At 39.2% G+C, this 14,423-nt stretch overlaps 1 protein-coding gene across 1 annotated transcript in view; it reads right to left on the minus strand.

The window, feature by feature from the left end:
- UNC5C (unc-5 netrin receptor C) overlaps positions 1 to 14,423 on the minus strand; it is a 395,930-nt gene that overhangs the window by 36,965 nt on the left and 344,542 nt on the right. Inside the window, exons 8-10 of the mRNA XM_060011612.1 lie at positions 5,739 to 5,930; positions 4,382 to 4,726; positions 1,230 to 1,317 (exon numbers count right to left, since the gene is read on the minus strand). Coding sequence (XP_059867595.1) covers positions 1,230 to 1,317; positions 4,382 to 4,726; positions 5,739 to 5,930 — 625 coding nt within the window. The remainder of the gene's footprint in view (positions 1 to 1,229; positions 1,318 to 4,381; positions 4,727 to 5,738; positions 5,931 to 14,423) is intronic.

Consider the following 14,423-nt stretch of genomic DNA (forward strand, 5'->3'; position numbering starts at 1 on the left):
ACTTTGCATTGAGAATGGAAAAATGAATATTTGATGTGAGCAAATACAAGCCTCTTTGTGATTTTCTCTTGCTCAAATTTAAGGCACATGAATAATGCTCAAGGAATTTTTATTATTTTCTTAGGCTAGTGTTTGTGTAGGTGAAAGTACACCACCTGAAGAAAACAATGTTCTGGCTCCTACAGATTATAAATACCAACATCTCCACCTGAGAGCATCATGGAAGAGCTTTTCAGCTACTGAAGAACGAGACTAAAAAGAGATGTTTTTCTGAGGATGACAGAGGGGAAGAGAAAAGGTATGATGCCTTACAATGAAAACCTAGTTCTACATTTGTCACTCGTGCTTTGCATTCAGAGCTCAGGGCAGAGGAACCAATGCCTTTCCCCTTAAGAAAAATAATGATAATTACATGTAAGGATCTTCATGTCAACGTCATCTCTTATTTTAAGATCTCAGTGCACTTTAGAAGCATTCATCAGTCAGGCCTATAAGGCACTGTTTAACACACACACTTTATGTGAGAACTCATCAAGAAAGACCAGAAACAATTTGTTAGAAGCCAAACTGAAAACTGAATTTAGGACTTTGAAACTCCTCTTGCTATTTTTACTTAAAGTAACTTCATCTTTACGATTATGACACATTCAAAATAGCCCTTGGATTCAATCTAGTTTTAATCAACCCTAGATCCATTTAGAAATATAGATTTTATACGTGCTAAACATAAGAAGGAGAGGTCGATAACACTTAAAAGCTAGAAGACAGTCCCAAAAAGAAGAATCTACAGGTGAGAATAAAGTGCTAGGCTGAGGTGGGGATGGCAAATCAGGGATTAAGGGGTTGTCTAATTCTCTGTGGCCTTTAACCCTATAATGGCAACAGGATGGATTCCTGAACCAGGCCACATGAAGCTTATGTCTCTTTGCATCTCTTGCACAATCTATGGATCACATTTCTGGCCATTTTTTTTTTCAGTTAACATGGCCACATTTCCACTTGGGAAAAGATCTCTAGCCTTCTGCCCATATTTAAGATCTGCAAAAGTGTCCGGAGCTTCAAAGATAAAGAGAAGTAAAAACTGACCTTTTACAGGTCTCGGTGAAAAAGGACATGCCAGAAGCAGGGCAATAAGGACAAAAATATGTTGGGTTTATTCTTTCTCATGTACAATTCTCCTCCAAGTCAGACATTGATAAAGTCAAGTGCACCAGAAAAAGCATATTTACCTCATATTTTCCTTCCTGTGTACAGTCACATACATTTCGTAGACTCTCCCTTGGGGAATGGCCCCAGCGGGAACCAGCATGCTTACTCCTGAATAGCAAAAGAGAAAAGCAGTCACATAAGACCTAGGAATCAAAAGGGAACTTCCCAGAATGCCTCTGAAGCAAGTGAAAAGGAATGAGGAGATTCTGTGGCCCCACAGCCATAATCCTGCTGCTTTTTCTCTGAAGACATGTAAATATTCATACCTGCCCTGCTTTCCTTCCTTATTGGCCTTATTTGTTACCACAGCTCCCTCTGAACTGTTATGGAATTACTTCAAGGAATGATATAATGTTTAAACTCCTGTTTTATTTAAGGAATAGACAGATGGTTTCACTGTTGTTTTCCTTGTAAAAGGAGGGGAAAACCAACAACTGCTCTTAAAATCTCAAACAGCTGTAATGATGTATCGTTTCTAATTAAAAAAAAAAAATCCCCACAAGATTCAAAGTCAGGGAGATGCTAACCTCAACTGTATCAAAAAATGTTTATTTCTGAAGTATCTGGTTAGCATCAGTGTTTTCCTGCAACAGAATAATAATTGGTGAAGAACTGCTTTCATCATACATAACTCTAGAGAGTGAACACAACTGCTAGTTTTAGTCACAGCAGGTCAAGCAAGTTTTTACTTAGTTGCTAATTGGTGCATTTTGTAGGACTATTAGCTTGAGCTCTGTTCTAAGTTGACTGTGCTGATAGCAGTGGTTTGCAACTTGAGCTTGCAGCAAAATCACCTGCAGGTTTTGCTAAAGCCCAGATTACTGGATCCTATGCCCAGAGTTTCTATTCAGAAGGTCTGGGGAAACTGTAGTTCTAACAAATCGCCAGGTGATGGCAATGATGGTGGTCTGTAGACCACACTGTAGGAACCATGGGCTTGCACTGCTGCGGTGTCATCAGAGAGTAATTCACGGTGGGCAGCAACTTGAAGATACTTAGCTCCATGATTTTATTCTAATAAATGCAGTTAATTTCAACTCAATAAAACTTTACAGACATGATTGTGAGGACAGTATTTCGCATGCTGTGAATGCCAAGAAGTAAAAGACAGCATTCTTGTCTTTGAGTAGCTTATTTAATTAGCAAGGCAATGGAATACGCCATATGAGCACAAGACAATAAGGAACCTGCCCAACCACGCTGGAAAGTCTCAAGAGTAAAGGACAGAGAGTTAAAGAGGTATAGTTATTCAAAGCCTTTGTATATCTGGTTGAAAGTGTTGAGGCATGGCCTTCTTGAGAAGGAAAGTAACATGAGCCTTGTGGTGTTGTGGGAAGTGGAATGTCACGCTCCTGTCAGGATGGTTTGGTGAGGCACACAGTGGAAGCAGGAAGACCACACGTGAGGCACCCAAGCCTCAGTATTTTTATTTTTTCCAATGGAAACAATGAAATGTACCTTTATGTTTGTTATGGGGATGAAACAGACTATGGATGTAAAGTAACAAGAATAAGGCCTGACACATTATTAGGTAACTACCGTTACTGTATTAAATAAAATAATGCATGCAGATCACCGATGCCCAGAACATATTTAAAACATGCTAGCTCCCTCCTTTCCACTTAAGAAGCCTTTATAATAATTCATATGTGAAAAAGTGACAGATGTAGAAGTGCAAAGGAGAGGTAGAATCCAGTGGATATCATGAAAAAATAAGACTGTCTTGGGAATAATATAATGTTTAAACAATGTAAGAACAATAGAGTATATTTTGATCTATTCATTTGGTAGACTATTAAAAATATATTTAAAATCATGATTTTAAAAAGCATGCAATAGCATGAGAGTGAGAAAAATCTGAATAAAAGCACTTTATGTAATGTGTGATCTCAGCTATGTAAAATATATTTTAAAAAAGGAAAAATGGGGGCTTCCCTGATGGTGCAGTGGTTGAGAGTCCGCCTGCCGATGCAGGGGGCACGAGTTTGTGCCGCGGTCCGGGAGGATCCTACATGCCGTGGAGCGGCTGGGCCCGTGAGCCATGGCCACTGAGCCTGTGCGTCCGGAGCCTGTGCTCCGCAACGGGAGAGGCCACAGCGGGAGAGGCCCGCGTACCGCAAAAAAAAAAAAAAAGGAAAACTGATATTCCATTAAATATTTCAATTTATTAAAATATACTTCTAAAGATATGGGGTGAAAAATTGCCAAGGTGCTGAAATGGGGGACTGAATTAGAGGAAGAGTCAAAGACAAGTGCATATTTAGACGTGAAGACCAACTGGCTCTGTATATTACTTGGCTCTATGGCTGTTTACAAATTATATTCTCTTCTTATGCTACATATAAACCTTAGTTCAATCAAATTGTTTCTTTTTACTGTGTTCACAAAATAATCTGTCTGATCCAAAAGAGCTACTGTACACTTACAGAGGAATCCATTAAACCCTCTCATAACTGATAGTTCCCAGCCCATCGCAACTACTGATTAATGAATACCAAACTTTAATCAAACGTTACGAGTCACTAACTTCAGTTCACTATTTAAGAGCGTTATGGGGCTTTATGCTCTAGAAGCAGATAACTAAACAAACTGAAAGCTGAGTAATACTACAAAAAGACACGTGACGAAGCTGTGATTCTCGGTAGATATATCAGAGGTTGGAGTGAGTACCTTATAAATACCTTGAGCCTGAAGAGTGTGTAATAAAGAGGTAACAAATGAAGATCTGATGTCTATTATCATGTCCTCTGATCATCTAAAAATTCGTATTCTGAAGTACTGCTTCCTGTAGGAAATTGGAACTGAACCAACTGATATGTTTTCTAATTAATTTGTCCTTTTAAAGCGTGATGACAACAGTGAGGGCTTCTGGCTTAATGTTGCCTTCTGAAGCGCTATTAAAAAGAAGGTCAATGACAGTTCTAAATTATGCCTCAGCAGAAAGCTGTGAGTGTAATATTTCTAGAGGAAGTGTTTTCAGAGTTGGTTGGAGAAAGATAAACGGTTTTGCTGATTTTGACTGAGGTAATGTTTGGTTTACACTGAAAGTAGATTTGGGTTAGACAGGATACATTTAACTTTTCAGGCCTCATGAAAACAAATAATAAAGATTTTGGCACAAGAATAAGTTTTCAAGCTCTGTCTCTGCAATGTAAAGACCTTTAAGAATTACCTGAATTGGGAATGATAAGGTGACCGCCGAGGGAGTTGAAGGTGCCAAACGCAGTGCAGGATGGGTCCGTCTGCCTTGCTAGACTCTGATTCTTCAGGTTGAGGGCCTCATTCTCCAACAAGGATTGGGTCATCTGAGGGGACAGCTTTGATGCAAACTCAGAGAGGTCATCTTGGGGTGTGACAGCCCCTGAGGTATTGTACACTTTGATTTTCAGGTTAGGCAGTGGATCCAGAATCGGAGAGTTGGTCATTGGGATTTTGTCCGAAACATCATGCAAGGCATAAACGGGTCCTCTGTACATGGCTGCAGCTGACGTGAGGTCTGGGGGTACTGCCAGGAGATCTGAGTCAGAAGGAGAAGGAACGTCCATTTGCATTCTTCATTCAGGCAACCTACACTAGCCAGACGCCCCCCCAACACTTTCTGAGCCAAGAGCAAAGCAAGTCAACAAATATTAGCACTGGATAGACTCTAAAATTCTGCTGAGAACAGCACAATTAGATAACTAGGATCTGTTTTATTATTGGCTACAAATAAACAGACAAGTTCATTCTGTATTTCGCCTTGAAGTCTACTTATTGTGTCTGTGGTACTTAGTTATTTCAACAAATTGGATTCGTGATCCTCACTAGCTGACTAGGTAACAGCTTCTCCTGTCTATACTGGATTCATCTGTAGACCACTGTATTCATAGAAATACAAGATGTCTTATCAAAAGGAAAAAAAAGGAAACTCAAGAAATCAATCAACCAATCTGTGTACTCTTCAAATAAAAGTTTAAAAGTATGACAGAGAGGGCTTCCCTGGTGGCGCAGTGGTTAAGAATCCGCCTGCCAATGCAGGGGACACAGGCTCAAGCCCTGGGCCGGGAAGATTCCACATGCCGCAAAGCAACCAAGCCCGTGTGCCACAACTACTGAGCCTGCGCTTTAGAGCTCATGAGCCACAACTACTGAAGCCCGCACGCCTAGAGTCTGTGCTCCGCAACAAGAGAAGCCACTGCAACGAGAAGCCCGCGCACCGCAACAAAGAGTAGCCCCCGCTCGTCGCAACTAGAGAAAGCCTGCGTGCAGCAACGAAGACCCAACGCGGCCAAAATTAAAATAAATAAATATATTAAAAAAAAAAGTATGACAGAGCAACCTGTTAGAGAAGGAAAAAAAAAAAGATCTGTGCACCTTGTCAACTCTAATTTGTTATAATCAACAAAACAGACGAAAATCTCTGTCTTCATGGAGTTTACATTCCAGCTGATGTAACTGCATTCCAACCCGGTGATTTCACTGATTTTGAAGACACACAGGGAGGCTGCTTACATGCATAAGTCCAAGTGGGAAGTGCAATGTCAACTGACCTTGCCTTGCTGCCTTGATGTTCACAGGCTGAAAGCCTCCATTGAGTGCAGAAGAGTCAATAATATCAGACTCAAAGTCACGATGATTCTTCCGATACACAAAGAGGGCCACAACTACAGAAATGGCCAGGCACACTATCACAGCTATCACAATGCCAACATACAGAGCAACATCATCTGAATCAGGAGCAGCTAAAGGGGAGAAGGAAACATTGAATTAAATGGTTAGAGAAATTGCCCACAGTACACATAGGTATTGCTATCATTTTTTAAGACATTTATTGCCTTTTTTATAGGTTAATTTCAAAGCTATATAAAACTGTGGTCTTTCAGTAGAAAATTATCTCTGATTTCTTTCTTTTTCTTTCTCACTCTGCATCTATCCACTCACTAATCTATCTTAAACTGGGCAACATAACAGATCATTTATTACAAGGCGTAAAAAGAAACTGGAGCTAAAACCCTCTCAACCCACAGGAAAGAAAAAGTTTATTACTAATTTCAGGTGGAAAAGTTTGGAAGGCAGCTTTGAATTCTCTTATAGTTCTTTATAAACATAAACACTCTATTAGAAACGTCTGGCATGTTCTGAATCTGTATATTTATTGAACCAGAATATTTTTCTAAGTATCATTCCAAGTCACAAATTACCTTCCACAGCACTCTTCTCACTTTCCCCTAAATCAATGAAGGGGTGGGTGGGAACAGTGGAACTAAGCAAAGCAAACATTGGAAGCAAACATGTTGGGTTTGAAAGGTGGGCTTTCAGAAGACCCAGATCTGGGGAGCAGAGGTTAACGCTGATAACTCCAGGCTTTTGCTACAGATTCCGTATTACCTCTGAGAACCCTGAGCTTCTCACGGTTACTTGTCAGAGATTTACATTTGAGCTACTCATTACTGGAATAAAATACAGCTCTATGGTGTACCCAGTAAGATAAAGGCCTGGTTCAGCGATCAGAAAGGTCAGCCTACTCCCCAAAAAGGCAATTAAGCATTTGATTAACATGGTGTGAGGTCAGCTGGGAGGTCTATCTCTCGGTAAGGCAAGAAGAAAAATCCTGTAAATGTTGCATGTTGCCTTAGTGGCATCAGGACATGCTCTGATCCAACGGCAAATGGTGATAAAAGCTGATCATTTAAAGACAACAAACCGAAAAAAGGAAACCTTTCCTGAATCCCTCAGACATCTTTGAGTCTCTATCTTTAGTCTTCCGTGACCCACAAAAACTGTCAGCAAAATTAACCAAAGCTGGTCCCGTCACTGTGAAAGGTGATTAAACTGGTACTTCAGATGGTCAAGAACAACCTTCTTATGCTCAATTTTCTACATGTGCATTTTGCAGGAAGGGAATTTTCAGGTTTGTAGGTCCCATGGCTTCCTAAAAGTCACGGAACCACTACTCTCTCCTAAGACTCACAGCCACGTGGTTTATGTGGTGAAATGACTCTTCATTTTGATTGCCACCGGCCCACGTGATCACCCACACTCTCATGTCATGTATCTTCAACACACTAACAGTAAAAGAGAATTCCCTATGGGAAATCGTTCCATCTCTTTTAGGATTTTGTGTTTAAATGTACTGTATGTAAAAGAATCCCTTCTTTTTAAACAACTGTCTTTCCCAAAGTTTCTATAATACCTGCTCAAGCATCAATCAAGTCAACATTGACGGATCTTTTCAGGAAACCAGTGACATACCAAGCCCTCCTGGTTGTGTGAGCACTACTTTCAAAGTGCGGACTTCACTCTGCTGCTGGGTTGTATTTGAGGCCCTACAGCAGCATTCTGAACTCTGGTCAGAAAATGTATCTAAATCCTTAATGTTTTACTTTACCAGGCTGTAATTACTTATTCAATATTCGTGATTTCTAAATCAACAGATCTGCATTTTCTCAGCCCTTTTCTTTTGAGCATTTGAACCCTGCCCTTTATTTAGATCCACGTATTTCATGATATGGTTTGTCAGCTACTGGGACTTAAGCTTTGCATGGGAGACTGATAGATTTTAAAGCTGGCAGAGGCTTGAAATGACCCTTTCTTCTTTTCAGCAGTGAAAATCTAATTTGTTTTTCATGTTAGAATATATTAGGCGCCCGTTTCCTGTGTGCACATCTGTGATCCAAAGAAAGGTAAACTTGAACTGGGGGCAATAACGTTAAACGATTATTCAGCAACATAAAAACCAAACATCAAACTTACAAGAAAATCCATATTCATTCTGGGTTCTCTGCTCAGTTGAAATAGGATAAATGAAACCTTGAAAAGAAACAAAAAAATGAAACAAAAATGGGAACAAAATCAAATTAATGAGGGAAACAAAATGAGAAGCATGAAAAATGGTTTAATTAAAATAAAAGGAGAAGAAACCTGGGTCCTTTAAAATTCTGGTTCAGAATTATGAGTTTGCATCTCCTGTCTGCTCTGGAGTCTCCCTAAGAATTAATAAGTAGGCAGATTGAATTTCAGAGCCCAAACGGGTCTCGAGTCACTAACTTTGGAGTGCTTAAAGTCCCTCTTTTATTGAGCATAAACTCTAATGGATCTAATTTATTTCAGACATCAAGGGTCATTAGCATAAGGAAAATCTTTTTTCCTTATCCCTGCCATATGCCTTAATTCCCAGGACATATTCAGGAAGGGTCTAAACAGTTTTTTCCTCTTTTATTTAATCATAACAGCTTGCTCTCGGTCTAATAGAACTAAAGAAGGCCTGTCGTCATTGGTCAAAGGTTAAATATCCATTTACAGAGCTGAGTAAGACCACCTCTCCTCCTTCCCTCTCAAATCTACCTTTTGGATTTTCAGTTGTTTCTTGTCCCTCCATTTAATAGGAATCCAATAGGTTTTGCCCAGGGACTGAGCAGTTTGTCAATGCAATGGAAACTGGATGCTTTTTACTTGAAATCATTCAAAAATCAATAAGGCCTAGAGGTTAGAAGGTTGTTTATTTTAGGGCTTCAGAGGAACAGTGTACATTGGGCAAAATAAAAATCTCATCCCAACAGTAAATGCAGAAATAACACTAGCAGTTTTTTTCTTCTTTCTTTTAGTGTATTCCAAGGAGGAAACTGAGGATGATGATGGTGGTGATGATGATGACTGATGATAATAACAATAAATAATAGTAATAATGTGAAGTAGAAGATTGGGAGAAAACATTTTTAAAATGTGGAACGTAAACTTTTTGAAATGAAAATCTGTGGAAAAATTTAAAGTATCACATAGCTGGCACCCACGGTTTCCTAATATTTAACATTCTGTAACATACGAATTAATCAAATGACACAGCACCATTTGGATTAATGGAATGAAGAGGAATAAAAGCCAGCTGAATTAAACTTTCCGAGTAATACTCAAGGGCAAAAAATGTAGAGAAACTGCAAGAATCACAATTAATTGGTTCAAAATTAAAGGTCTCTAATGCTTTAACACTAAAGGTAACTCTAAATCGTGCCTTATGTAGATCTTCCGTAATTTGCTGAACACGCAGTTCTCACAAGTTATTTACCTATTTTGGGGAACTAATTCGGGAAAAACATGCAGTGCTACCTTAATGAAAGAGAGGTTTGCTGTAGCACAGACAGGTTTGCTCTCAATTAATTTTTAATGATTTATTTTAGAGCAATGATTGCAACCTCCTACTCAGTTTTATAAATATTATATTCCTTGTTCCAGTTGTCTGAGTCCATGTATTAGGTTTGATTTTCATTTTTAAACACTTCTGTCTGGGAATAACCTTTTTCCATTTGTATTCTGTGAACTCAATAAAAGGACATCTGGGACATACACAGGCACAAGAAAAAAGGTTATTTTTGAAACCCAAAGACTTAAGACAATATAATTTCACTGCTAGTACAGGGACCAGATAAGTGATGTCATTGTTGTAGGGGTGATTTTAAGCGGAAGGATGTCAAAAGATTTTTCTTCTTTTGTTTTCCTTTGCACGTGAGAGGGCCCAGAAACAAGCGTCAAATAGGGTATTTGGGGATGGTCTGATGTTCACCATGAAAATTTTGATAAGAATCAGGGTGGGCCTGCTGGAGTAAGCAGAAGAGCTGTATCTTGTAAAGGCAGAAGCCGATCTCCAGAGAGATAGGTCTGAAATTTCATGCTGTGAAGCAGTTCTGGGTTCTCCTTGGCTTTCATCTCTACTTCCCAACATAATCCCGGCTCTTGACAGGCAGATCAAGGAATAATAAAAAGGAAATTTATAATCTCTACTTTCCCATGTTTCTGTAGATCTGGACCACTCAATAAATACTTTTGTGCCTTGTGGTAATTTATCTGAGACTTCTATTTCCAGGCACAGAACTGGAATCTATTCATTCGTTCGTTCATTCATTCACCTAACAAATACTCTTGAACCCTATTACTATACGCTGGGTTCTATTTTAGGCATAGGGGCACAATGACAAACAAGATGGGAAAAGTCACTGCTTTCATTCTTGTTTAACAAAATAAACAAGTAAACAAAATTATCAAGGTCATTTCAAATGCCAAAAAAGTCCTCTTGGAAAATAAAAAACAAATGTAATGTGATTGGAGATTAAAAAATGACCAACTTAGGGAATCAGGGAAGAATTTTCTGTTGAAATGAAATTTAAACTGAAGCTTGCACAAGGAGAAAGAATCAGCCAAGTAAAGATCTGGAGGGAACAATGTTCCATGAAGAGAGACAGTGGATGCAAAATTCCTGACATAAAAACGAAGCAGGGCTTCCCTGGCGGCGCCGTGGTAGAGAGTCTGCCTGCCGATGCAGGGGACACGGGTTTGTGCCCCGGTCCAGGAGGAGCCCACATACCGCAGAGCGGCTGGGCCCGTAAGCCATGGCCGCTGAGCCTGTGCTCCGCAACGGGAGAGGCCACAACAGTGAGAGGCCCGCGTACCGCAAAAAAATAAATAAATAAATAAATAAAACGAAGCAGTCGGATGGTAGTGAGTGAAAGGAAAGAGGGAAGGGGTAGGCTCAGAGTGGGTAGCAGCCAGATCTTGTAGGCCTGGTGGTCCACCATGAGGAGTTTCAATTTTATTCTAACTGAAATGCAAATCCTGTCATCAGACATAATGCTGAAAAGATCACTTTGGGCAGCGAAGTGACAGGATTTTATGGATGGTTTCTACAAAACTTGGCCTGGGAGATGTCTATCAATAGGTGTATCAATATATTTAATGAAGTGTTTGCATGTGCAAGGTTCCTCTAAAATTAAAAAAAAAAAAAGTCCATTAGTTATTTCTCACGGCTAATAGTGACCAATCTAGCCACACTGTTATTTTCCTACATGGGAAAATTTAAAACAGACAAGTATTAAGTACACTCACCAATGTGGTTCAACACCCCAATTTACTCTGTTAAAGAAACACTGATAAAGAGTTTTGGAAGGCAACTCTGTAAAACTTTTTCCATCCTTTTCAAAACCCTTCTGCAACTACACAACTAAAACATCCCTTAGGAAGCTGGGTATCAGAATAGAAGGGGATTACTGTTCTATCCCCCAAATGAGGGGAATACAGAATCACTTTCTAGAGTTTGTTTTTATACTTCTCCACCTGATCCGTCTTTCACGGAACAACAGGGAATAATTTCTTCAGTTAATGAGGTGATCCTGTTGAGAGCAGTCCTAGCAATAATGAAAAATCGCATCTCTGGTAGAACACAGTGCAAAATAATTGTTTTTAGTGTCACTATCAACAGCCGGGTTCATAAGTTAGGGATTTCAGTTAACTTTCCTACTATTTGAAAGGCAGGTCGATTGAAAAAGCACCTCAGCTGTTGGCCAAGGCAGTGAAACTGAGTTTTTCAATCTCATGGACTTCAGTTTGAATCCTAGCCCTGTCAGTTCCTTAACTATGAGAGCTTGGTCAAACTAAATACTTCATTTCTCTAAGCATCAGTTTTCTAATCTGTGTAAGGGATTATAAATATGTACTTCCATATAGTTGTGGAAAGGATAAATAAGATTTATAAAGTGCTGGTACATTGAAAGCAGTAAGTGACAACCATATCAATATCATTATGATGCACATTCTAAGTACACTGAGACGATGGCTCTTAAGAGCAGTAGAGTTGACACAGCCTATTATTCAATAAAATCAGTAGGATATTTGTTTGAATTTCAGGATTCCTAGTTATGACAGAGACAAGGAGCCCAGTTTTTCTGAAAAGCCACAAAAAAATGGCTTTAAGTACTGTCTACTCTTTCACCCTCTCCTTTTAAAGAGGTTTATTCCTGGCCTTTGTGGCGTCTGGCAAAGATACAAGGGCATGTTTCAGAAGCAAATTTCCAAGGCCAGAGAGCAACTTGATACTAAAATGACTTCTCAGCCAGAGGTGGTGCCACTTCTAAATGGGGTGTTTGGAAATAGGGCAGAAGAGGTGCTTTTGCTTCTCATAATGATTAGGGGGTTGTTTGAGGCATTTGGTGAGTGAGGGCCAAGGATACTAAATGTCCTGCAATGGGAGGAACAGTCTTGCCATGGAAGAATCGTCTGGAACAAAATGTACCTCCATTGATAACAACTTTCCAAAATCACCTCCCATGGACTGACAGAAGGAGCACAGAACAATAGTGGGTTGTTCTTAAATAGTTGGTGAAATGCTTCTTATGCTAAGCCATGTCATAATTGCTCAAAACATCTGTTTAAGAGATTATCCAGTTCAACTTTTATTCAGACGAGGAGAATCAGTCCCCAAAACGGGAAGTGATATTTTCAAGTTAAGGAAAGTGCTGAGACTCAAAGTTGGTTTCCATCCTCCTGTGAGTAAAGCTGACAGTGCAGGTTTTGCACTGTCCAGCTCTGGGAGGCCCTGTTCACGGTTGTGTCCACCGTGGATCTGGACTGTTAATGTAACAATGTTGCGGCTGACGGTAGTTAAATGACTTGAGGAAGGAATGACTTTCCTAATTTTCACCAAGTCATCCTTTAGACTAGAGATGGGGTTTGCCCATATTTTTCAGCTGATGTTCAACTGTTATAAAAGATGAGAGCCCATCCCAAGCATCTTAAAAAGGAAAGTGAGCCTTCCTTGGTTTTGTACAGCAGCAAGTAATATCAAGTTATCCTTAAGTACATGGCTCTTAATTGTGCCATGTCTGAATATAGCCTGTTTGGTGGGTCTGTATTTGGGAAATCTCAGGAACACCACCAGGAACTATATGCAAATCTTCATTTCCCTAATAAACACCAACTAGATATTTCTAGTCTTAAATTTTCTTGTCATGCAATACGAATAATAGACAATAGTAAAAATGATGATTTTATGACTAAATTTTTAAAAGATAATGCAAACTGTTTTTATGCCATAAGTAGTGTTTTAATAGAAAAGTTATCAAGCAAATATGCCGATGTGAGACACGTTAGAACTTCCAAGCATCACTAGCCAGGTTTAAATTCCTCAAAACCAAGTCTATGCCCTTACTAACTCGCAAACCCCCAGGATGTTACAGTTAAAATAGATCATTTTTAGAATTCCCTCTTCTAACCCCTCTGTACCTGCAGACAGAGGAGCCAGAGCACAGAGCAATGAAGGGACTTGCCTCACATCACAAAGCTGGTGAAACAGCAAAGCGAGGGACAGATCCCAGCTCTTAGGCTACAGCCCCGTCATTTTTATACGTATTGTCTAATGAATAGATTTGAATGAGGAGAGACAAGGAAATAATAGAAAAGGGCTTGATATGTTCATGGCTTAATTTGCAATTCAGTTATTGAATGAGGTAATGCTAATTATTTAGACTAGAAAATAACCTCTCCATTTGAAATGTTATCATTGATACCCATGAGAAAGTTAAAACAGAGATTTTCGCCCTTAAATAAAACAACGTCTAAATAGTGTCTTCTGTTGCAAGTGTGGGGTAAGCAAAGAGGTGTACCAGACTTGGGCATCTCTACTCTAATGTAATTGGAGAGCCGTGCTAGAATGATGTAGTTGTTAATGTATGATAATCACTTTGTATTTGGCACAGAACCTACCATAAATGTAAATATTTAAAAGAGAAACATTGTTTCCCTCAAAAATGATGCCAACAGGAAAAAAAGGAATAAACATCAAAAATTGAAAGGACACTACACATAAGAAGAAAATCACATTTTAAAGCAATGAAAGCACATTGAAAGCTGATCACCACTTGCTTTCAGCCTCCAAGAGCCCACATGGAAAAAGGCTTATTTCAAAATGAGACAGATGTGGGTTCATATACTGGCTCTTATACTAACTTGTGGATGCTGGTGGCCTCTTTCAATTTTATGCCTCGGTTCCTTCCTTACCAAGATAGAGCTATTATTAGCGGGATATCCAAAGTTCTGTTTGTAAGATTATTTTTTGTACCTTTTGAGTTTTATTAAGTTGAACTCAGGTCAATTTTGCTTCAGTTTTGCCACGTCTAACATAGTACATCGGAGTTAGAAGCAATTAATGCCAGGGCCTTAAGTCATTATATTAGGTGGAAAGTGAATAAAATTAAAATTCCATCTGCAATTCCTTTAAACTAAAATATATATATGATACAGTAATTTTTACACTCTCTAGAGTTTGAGAACCATTGAGCCAGATTAAAGAGAGATATAAAAGGAAAGTCTTTATGTAGCCGTCTTGGAATTAACTCTGTCTTTAGATTAGCTATCAAGTTTGTAGCCAAAAGGAAGATGGGTGGAGTTTTTTTTACGGTGTTCCTGCTTGCCTT

Source organism: Delphinus delphis, chromosome 5 (genome assembly GCF_949987515.2).
Source record: "Delphinus delphis chromosome 5, mDelDel1.2, whole genome shotgun sequence".
Lineage (NCBI taxonomy): Eukaryota > Metazoa > Chordata > Mammalia > Artiodactyla > Delphinidae > Delphinus > Delphinus delphis.